General features: G+C 38.1%; 1 protein-coding gene across 19 annotated transcripts in view; it reads right to left on the bottom strand.

Annotated features, from left to right (window-relative positions):
• Window positions 1-1,066: 1,066 nt before the first annotated feature.
• The window catches only part of LRRC4C (leucine rich repeat containing 4C), a 1,238,963-nt gene continuing 1,230,105 nt past the window's right edge, over window positions 1,067-9,924 (bottom strand). For 15 of the 19 annotated variants that reach the window (XM_082343760.1, XM_082343757.1, XM_082343745.1 and 12 more), the window contains one exon: window positions 1,067-8,136. In XM_082343760.1, the coding sequence (XP_082199886.1) occupies window positions 6,172-8,094 (1,923 nt within the window). In that variant the 5' untranslated portion in view covers window positions 8,095-8,136 and the 3' untranslated portion in view covers window positions 1,067-6,171. Of the gene's footprint in view, window positions 8,137-9,290; window positions 9,443-9,924 lie in introns of all 19 variants that reach the window. The other 4 variants (XM_082343756.1, XM_082343758.1, XM_082343752.1 and 1 more) reach the window with 1 other exon arrangement.

Here is a 9,924-nt window from a genome sequence, read left to right as displayed (position 1 = left end):
TCTATGAGGCCACCATCACCCTGATACCAAAACCAGACAAAGATACTACAAAAAGAGAAAATTACAGACGAATATCACTGATGAATATAGATGCAAAAATCCTCAACAAAATACTAGCAAACAGAATCCAACAACACATCTAAAGGATCATACACCATGATCAAGTGGGATTTATCCCAAGGATGCAAGGATTCTTCAATATACGCAAATCAATCAATGTGATACACCATATTAACAAATTGAAGAATAAAAACCATATGATCATCTCAATAGATGCAGAAAAAGCTTTTGACAAAATTCAACACCCATTTATGATAAAAACTCTCCAGAAAGTGGACATAGAGGGAACCTACCTCAACATAATAAAGGCCATATATGACAATCCTACAGTAAACATCATTCTCAATGGTGAAAAACTGAAAGCATTTCCTCTAAGATCAGGAACAAGACAAGGATGTCCACTCTCACCACTATTATTCAACAGAGTTTTGGAAGTCCTAACCATGGCAATCAGAGAAGAAAAAGAAATAAAAGGAATACAAATTGGAAAAGAAGTAAAACTGTCACTGTTGGCAGATGACATGATAGTATACATAGAGAATCCTAAAGATGCTACCAGAAAACTATTAGAGCTAATCAACGAATTTGCTAAAGTTGCAGGATACAAAATTAATGCACAGAAATCTCTTGCATTCCTATACACTAACGATGAAAAATCTGAAAGAGAAATTAAGGAAACACTCCCATTTACCATTGCAACAAAAAGAATAAAATACCCAGGAATAAACTTACCTAGGGAGACAAAAGACCTGTAGGCAGAAAACTATAAGACACTGATGAAAGAAATTAAAGATGATACCAACAGATGGAGAGATATACCATGTTCTTCGATTGAAAGCATCAATATTGTGAAAATGACTATACTACCCAAAGCAATCTACAGATTCAATGCAATCCCTATCAAATTACCAATGGCATTTGTTACAGAACTAGAACAAAAAATCTTAACATTTGTATGGAGACACAAAAGACCCCGAATAGCCAAAGCCATCTTTGGCTATTAGGGAAAAAAACGGAGCTGGAGGAATCAGACTCCCTGACTTCAGACTCTACTACAAAGCTACAGTAATCAAGACAATATGGTACTGGCACAACAGAAACATAGATCAATGGAACAAGATAGAAAGCCCAGAGATAAACCTATGCACCTATGGTCAACTAATCTATGACAAAGGAGGCAAGGATATACAATGGAGGAAAGACACCCTCTTCAATAAGTGGTGCTGGGAAAACTGGACAGCTACATGTAAAAGAATGAAATTAGAACACTCCCTAACACCATACACAAAAATAAACTCAAAATGGATTTGAGACCTAAATGTAAGACCGGACACTATAAAACTCTTAGAGGAATACATAGGAAGAACACTCTTTGACATAAATCACAGCAAGATCTTTTTTGATCCACCTCCTAGAGTAATGGAAATAAAAATAAAAATAAACAAGTGGGACCTAATGAAACTTCAAAGCTTTTGCACAGTGAAGGAAACCATAAACAAGACGAATAGACAACCCTCAGAATGAGAGAAAATATTTGCAAACGAATCAACGGACAAAGGATTGATCTCCAAAATATATAAACAGCTCATGCAGCTCAATATTAAAAAAACAAACAACCCAATCCAAAAATGGGTAGAAAACCTAAATAGACATTTCTCCAAAGAAGACATACAGATGACCAAGAGGCACATGAAAAGCTGCTCAACATCACTAATTATTAGAGAAATGTGAATCAAAACTACAATGAGGTATCACCTCACACCAGTTAGAATGGGCATCATCAGAAAATCTACAAACAACAAATGCTGGAGAGGGTGTGGAGAAAAGGGAACCCTCTTGCACTGTTGGTGGGAATGTAAATTGATACAGCCACTATGGAGAACAGTATGGAGGTCCCTTAAAATATTAAAAATAGGATTATCATATGATCCAGTAATCCCACTACTGGGCATATACCCAGAGAAAACCATAATTCAAAAAGACACATGCACCACAATGTTCCTTGCAGCACTATTTACAATAGCCAGGTCATGGAAGCAACCTAAATGCCCATCGACAGACGAATGGCTAAAGAAGATGTGGTACATATATACAATGGAATATTACTCAGCCATAAAAAGGAACGAAATTGGGTCATTTGTTGAGACGTGGATGGATCTAGAGACTGTCATACAGACTGAAGTAAGTCAGAAAGAGGAAAACAAATATCGTGTATTAATGCATATATGTGGAACCTAGAAAAATGGTACAGATGAACTGTTTTGCAGGGCAGAAATTGAGACACAGATGTAGAGAACAAACGTATGGACACCAAGGGGGGAAAGCAGCGGGGGGTGGGGGTGGGGGTGGGATGAATTGGGCGATTAGGATTGACATGTATCCACTGATGTGTATAAAATTGATGACTAATAAGAACCTGCTGTATAAAAAGATAAATAAAAAAATAAAAATAAACAAAAAAAATAAAAATTACATTGCTTCAAAGCACCACACTGCTCATAAGCACTCATCTGACTCTTTTATTTATGTAAGTATGTTGAAGATTATCTCAAGAGGATAAAGTATTCAGGGTTTGTTTTTTTTTTCACCTTGATCAATATTTACCTTGGAAATGTTGGATAACTTGGGGCCATCCACTTAATATTTTTTTTTCATGTTTCAGTAAATCCTGTTCTATAAATGTCTCTTTCCTTTTCTTTCTCCTATGTAAATAACCCTTCCATTGTCAAGTTATTTCCCAACAGATCTATATTCAGAATTTCATAGTCTGTAGGTTTTAAATAATATCCTGATTTTTAACTCTTTGATTATAAGGCCTAAAACCAATCATGGACTAGCAACATTTTCTTCCTCAAAAAAAGTATTGATCAATGTTTCAATCTAAAGTTCTAATTACTTATTTCAATCTTTGGAAAAGATGATATTTGATTCCAGAATATTCAGAATATGAGAGAAAACGATTAAAGCTATATCAGGGCCTATGTGTGTGAATTTACCAAATTCTTCTAATATTTTGTCGCCACAAATGTGTTTGGACACATTCAAAAGAATTTAGGAGATTGAGGTGATAGCCAGGTATAAAAGAGTACGATTCCGGAATAGAAAAAACTGTTGGAGAAGCTTCTTTCTAAAGCATTCTTTGATGTTTTCCCAAAGTAAACTGCATAACTTTAGTAGGAAATATATATATATATATATATATATATATATATACATACTAAAATTGTCACTAGGTTATTTTAACTTCGTTAACTGTCAGTGGCATATTTTTGATGCACACGAGTATTTAAGAATACTGCCACTTGTTTGCCTTTGTTTAGAATAAAAAGAGTGACAGAAATAGAAGTGTGTTTTGCTACAAGGATAGACCAGATATTTAAACAGTCACATGGGCTTTCTGCTGTACCGAGGAAGTCCACTTTGTGTGATGGACTCTAATTAGTGCAGCTACCTTATTGAGGTACCCAAAGCCAAGTACATGATTCAGAGCAAATACAGACACTGCTAATCATACACATTTAGAATTCATTTTAGTGTCTTTTAAATAATACAATTATAACACTATACCTGTCATCCCCAAAACCTGCAGTGAGGAACTTTTGTCAAAAGGATTTCTAAATTGACTGTAAAAGTCAAGTTTGGCTTAACCAATCTTTCATCAATATATGTATAGTTTTAAAAATAATTTCTAATATGTATTCATTAGGGCAACTATAATCTCTTACAGGACTGAATTGTATGCTTGACTTTCTTACCTAAATTTTTAGTTCAAGTTCACCTTTCATTCTGGTAGAACTTATCTAACTGCTCAGCCACCCCTCACAGTTGAAAGGAATTGTGTGCTGGAGCTAACTCCTTAAGAATTACAAGCTCAAATGAAAGAAGGCTTACAATCAGCAAAGACAGAGCTTGGAGAGCACAAACCAAGTAGAGAAGGCAGGATTCTTTCCCTTATGGATTTATACCAGTCTTCTTTGCATTAGCACTAGATATTCCTTGGTGAGTTGTTTGGTTGGTTGGTTTCTAAGCTGATCTACAACTTAGAAATATATTAAGTACATTCAATACTGAATAGCTTGACAAATGACAGCCAGCATGGGTTTTCCCTTTTCTTGAGTCTTCTCCACAGTAAAAGCAAATGTGAACTGTGTTCCTAACAAAGGGAGGCAGGAAATGACGGAGAAAAAGACCCCTAAAGAATGGTGACCAAAAAATAGAGGCAAGATCCTTGTGTGGTCTCATTCATTTGCTATCTCTTCCTCCCAGTTCTCTGACCTATTTTGCTAGTAATGATTGGTTTTTCACACCTGGAGATCACAAAACCCTGGTGTGAGGTCCAGCCTGAAGAGTTATGTGTGAGTATGCAAGCTGCTCATTCATCAGGAGCTGAAGTTTTCCCTAGCTTAGTCAACTCTTGTCTCACCAATGAGGTGGCAGTTTTCAAGGGCCAGTAATAAGAGATGTATATTTTCACTATGCTTCACATAGGTAAAGACAGAAGTCAGACACATACTATATTAAAATATCAGAAGAGTGCTGAGGTGCCAGTAACCAGAAAGTTCCATTTTAACTTGGAAGCTAGTGTATGTTTCATACCAAAAAATTCCTCCAGTTCCTTGAAGTACCTTTAGTGAATTACCAGTGTATTAGCATTGCTACCTCTTGGTAAGCATCCATCTGTCACAACAAATCCATACACTTCTTTACAGCCCTACAGCCCTGCATTTGGAAGAAGAGAGTCAGCTCTTCCAGAAGGATGGAAGAAACCATTAGGAGGTTTTGGTAATAACAGTAACCTGATATTTTGAAACTCTAGGGTCCTGATTTTCAGCCTTCCACCTAACCGTAAAATTAAAGCTAGCCCCCAGTAATAAACTGATATTTCTTTAATCATATTATATAAATTGTGAGTGATTCAAAATCAGAAACCAGGTCTTGTTAATAGTGTGTCCACACACTAACATCACTGTTTAACACACAGTAGGTCTTTAATAATTATTGTTGAATTGAACTGTGTTTGCTGACACTCAGCACCAAAAATGATTTTTCAACTTGGATAATTTAGTGTACCTTTGCATTCTGTGGTTTCACTTCATTTAGCCAGCAGAATTTTATTTAGGAGACAGAGAATAAATTATACTGAAACTTTCTTTCAAGTGGAATTGAATTTACTTCACAAAATCATCATTTTTTAATCTGAGCATTCTACAAAGGGTGACCCTAATGAGAAGGAAAAAACACCACAGCATCCTTGAATATAGATCAGAAACTCAAGTCATCCAATGAAACAGGACCCTGTAGAGATTGGTGCTGTGATTGGAGATTACTATAATATTATCTTTCTTAGAAAGTAGGAAATCTAATTACCTTCAAGTTTCTCACATTTGAGCCATACTACAAATGAGTTGTGTCCAGGTACAGAAAAACCAACAATATTTTATTTATAATCTTATTTTTAGCTTTTGAACTACAAATTCAGGTTCTAGATTTGTTTAAAAGATCATGGGTTTTATAGATGCTCATATGTAAATTAATCTGTTGTTTGCTTACTTTTTGTTTTCCATTGAATGGTTCTCCTCATAAATACAGAACAGGTCATTACATGAAAAATATAAGATCTTGCATTTTTTCCTTGTTCTCTCTTAAAAATCTATTTCTAATATTGCATTCCCCATTGGACTACTTCATAAGGGCATGAGAGGGGGAAAAGAAAAGACAGAGGAAAAAAAAGAAAGACAAAATAGACTGGCTCTCACCACTAGAATTCACCATAAAAATCTCAAAGTGTAACAGAATTCTTACAAAATTTCCTAGACCAGTTCTTTAGGGAATTGAGATCTCCTATGAAAAATATGGCGATTGGGAAAGGCAGGGACAAGATGTGGGAAAATAGTAAATAAGTGCAGCAAAAACAGGTTCTGAGGAATACACATAATTTTGTCTGCTTTAGATCACAATAGAATTTTTAATAAATAAATTTCTTTTCTTTTTTGTTTTTTTTTTTTGTAAAGACACTTTTTTGAAACAGTAGATTTAGCCCAGTCATTTGTGTCATTTTTAATAAACTGTCTTTTTTTTTTTGATTGTTTGTTTTTCATAACTGTAAATGTTTTAGATTTGAGTCTCTTGGACATTGTCTTTAGAGTTCATTCGGATCAATAACGGTTCATGCACTGAACTGTGTATTGAATTTATTGTGTTAACTGTTGTTGTGTGGTTGAAGGGAGATTTGTAGGAGTTGTAGTGGTTTAGGTGCTCATGCTCAATAGCAGGCATGGGCAGGTGGCTTTCCATGGGTGTGTCTCCTGTAATCTCATCATCCACATTAATGATTTCAACAGTCCTCGTTGGGGCATGATGGTTTTGCCGATGGTGCTGCTTCCTCATCTTGTAGAAAATGACCAGCATCACTGCAGCCATGAGCGTGATGGCCACAAAACAGCCAATGATGATTTTGGTAGTCTTCATGACTTCATCGATTCCTGGGATCCCACTGTTTATATCAGTCACGGGGATGGTGAATGTTTTTTCTGTTGACCTTGTGCTCTGTGGCATGAGAGAGGTGGTCACGTTGGTGGTCTCCCAGTCGATCACCGGAGTGGGACCCACATTGTTATCTGTGGTCCTTGCCTCATCCTGAGAAGGTTCCATAGTCTCTACTGTGACGGTTGAAAAGTACGAGAAGGGAGTAGTGTTTGCTGCAGTAACATTCAGGGTGGCCGAAGCAGTGGTATTTCCGACAGAATTACTCACCATACACGTGTACATGCCTGTATCTTGCACGGTTACATTCGTGAAGTTTAACGTGCCATCGCTGAGCACGGCTATCCGCACTTTGTACGCCCCATGTGTCATGACTGTTCCGTTTGGAGTAATCCAAGATACAGAAGTCAGGGACGTGGAGGCCCGACATTTCAGCTCAGCTGCCATGCCTTCAGTGACATTGAGGTCTGCTGGGGGCTCCACAATGACAGGAGCATAGCATGTGAAATAATTCTGGTCAAGCTCCCCAATGTACCTCCCTTTCAGATTGGGAGGGGTGTTACACCGGGCACAGCAAGCTGTGTTGGAGGGGGCCATGTCTTTTATCCACCAGCTGAGCCACAGTATGTCACAGTTACAGTTCCAGGGGTTGTGATGTAAGTGTATCCGTTCTAGATGATGCAAGGGTGTGAAGAGGTCATGAGGCAGTAATGTTAGATTGTTGTGTGCCAGGTTGATCTCCACCAGTGACTGAAGGTTATCAAAGGCATTCCGTTCAATCACTTGAATCTGGGACTGTATCATCCACAGTTTTTGAAGGTGCATCAACCCCTGGAAAGAGCCAGGCCTGATGGCAGACAGATGATTCCCAGAAAGATCCAGCTCATCTAGTTTTATGAGCGGCGTGAGGTTAGGGATTTCTCGGAGGTTGCACATGGCAAGGTTCAAATACCTCAAGTTGGACAGACCTTCAAAGGCACCTTCTGAGATATACGAAAGCCTTTTTAATTCCCCTAAGTCTAGCCGGCGCAAAGAAGGGATTCTGTTAAAAGCATAAGAAGGGATGCTTTCGATGGGGTTGTTTCGCAACCAGAGCTCCTTCAGTTTAGACAAATATACAAAAGCTCCATTTGGGATGGTCGTAAGACGATTGTCAAAGAGTTCCAGGGTGTTGAGGTTTGCCAGACCATTGAAGGCCCCAATTTCAATTGTTCTGATATGATTCCTACTCAACTGTAGGATTTCCAGGTGCCTCAAGTGCTTGAAGCTGTTCACTTTGATGATCTGGATTTGGTTCTCATGGAGGTTCAGCAGCCGGGTGTTGGTGGAGATGCCATCTGGAACCTCACGTAGGTTTTTCCGCACGCAAATCACCTTGCTGAACTGGTTGCTGCAGGAGCAGACGGAAGGGCAGGTTTGAGCCCGCACCAGACCAGCCACCACAAGAAGCTGAAGAGCCAGCAGCACCACAAGCAGGGGGTCAAATAAGGCCCTGTTCAACCTAGGACCTATCATTATCTGCTGTGGATGTAAGGTCATCTTGTTCAACATTCATAATTTATCTGGTGTTGGTCCTTCTGGAGTTCAAATAATCTGTAATACAATGAGAGCAAAAAAGAGTATTAGATCTCCTCCAGATGTCTTTCTGGAGTCACTGTATGTAGTGTCATTTATTAAGCGATGTGGCTCATGTTTATAGAGAAGTGTCTCTGTACTTTGAGTTAGCAGCCATCCACAGCCAATATTCCATCAGATGTGCAATCACAGAGAAATGGAAGAATGAGGTAGAGGGCCTTACTGTAGTGTTTATCAACCAAGTCTGACCTGAATGCATGAGCACCTAGGAAATGTACCCCACAATTAGGCTCAATGTCCAGACCAGATTGGAAAAGTTCAGAAAATAAAATTGGGGTGGGGGCTATACCAATAAACTAAAAATTCCCTTGCAAAACTATTAATAGCTGGCATTTTATTGAGGATTAGTCTACGTGCCAGGCACCACAGGCTATGGACTTCACAAACAATCCTATCCAAGAATGGCTACATAACTTGCAGGGCTCAAGGCAAAATGAAAACGTGGGATGTCTTGTTAAAAATTATTAAGAATTTCAAATCAGTTACAGTAGAGCATGAAGCCAAGCATGGGCCCCTCTGAGTATGGGGCCCTTTGAAATTGCACAGGCTGCATGCCCTGATCCTTTCTTATCCTTACAGCACTCCTCTGAGGAAGGAACTGTTATAGACTCCATTTTCACGATGAAGAAATTTAATAGTAGGGGAAGTAACATGCATGCAGTCACATGGTTAGTAAGTACAGAACCAGGACTTAGACCGTCAGCTCATCGGTCCAGGAGAATATGATCTCAAAGGCTCCATGAAAAAGTTTCTGCAAGAATGATGGCAAAAGCAAAATATTTTTCACAATTAATTTTGTTAAAATACCTTTCCTTTGGGGGTGACCTGAGCTGTAAACACTGGCAACTTATCATATGGTACCTGTGAAAATACACTGAAATAATGACATGCACAAATATATATAAATTTCTAGAGACGTTCATATACAAAATCTCATGACAACAGAGCCAACTGCTACCTATAGGTAGATATACCACAAATTAAATCACACCCCATGAAACATAATGTTTATGCACAGAAAAAAATCTTAGTATAACTGTATTATATATGTATTATGTCCCTACTCTTACTGATTTTAAGTAGATTTCTGGGAAGGAAATAAAACAACTCACTTTCCGCAACTCTTCTGGCACAAAGAGGAATTCCAAAGCTTGTGTTACCCAGTATAAACCCCACTCAACTGGCTTATCATGGATTGGGCACCTGTGTAATGACTTCTCCCAAATTTCTCATCTCAATAAACAGTGCCTCTTCTGTGAATCTCCTGGGAAGAAAACAAAGTGTGGAGGCTCACCATATCCAATTCAAAAAGGCACTAAGACAATAATTTAGTATTTATTATGTGTCACCTTGGGCAGGTTACTTACCCTCTCCATGGCTCAATCTTACTTGCAAAATGGGAATGAGATAATTACATAACCCTTAGTGTTATTGTCAGAATAAAATTAGTTAATGTTCATAAGGGCTTAGAATAATGCCTTCCATGTGGAAAGAACTCAATAATATTAGATATTATTATTATTACTACTACTGTTTTGTTGTTTCCCTTAGCCAGACATTTTGCTAAGTACTGAGCATACAAGGGTGAAGAATATAATCCTCATCCTTGAGGGAATTATAATTCAGAAGGTAAGACAGATAGGCAAACAGATGAAACAAAATAATGTATGTTCATTGCTCTGAGACCAAGCCACATTGGTAGGAGGGCGCTGAAGTCAGAGTAACTCAATCTGTGCTGGTAAATCA

Source organism: Balaenoptera borealis (genome assembly GCF_965194805.1).
Source record: "Balaenoptera borealis genome assembly, chromosome: 11".
NCBI lineage: Eukaryota > Metazoa > Chordata > Mammalia > Artiodactyla > Balaenopteridae > Balaenoptera > Balaenoptera borealis.
The sequence above is the reverse complement of the archived record's forward strand: the minus strand, read 5'-3'. Positions and strand labels throughout refer to the sequence as shown.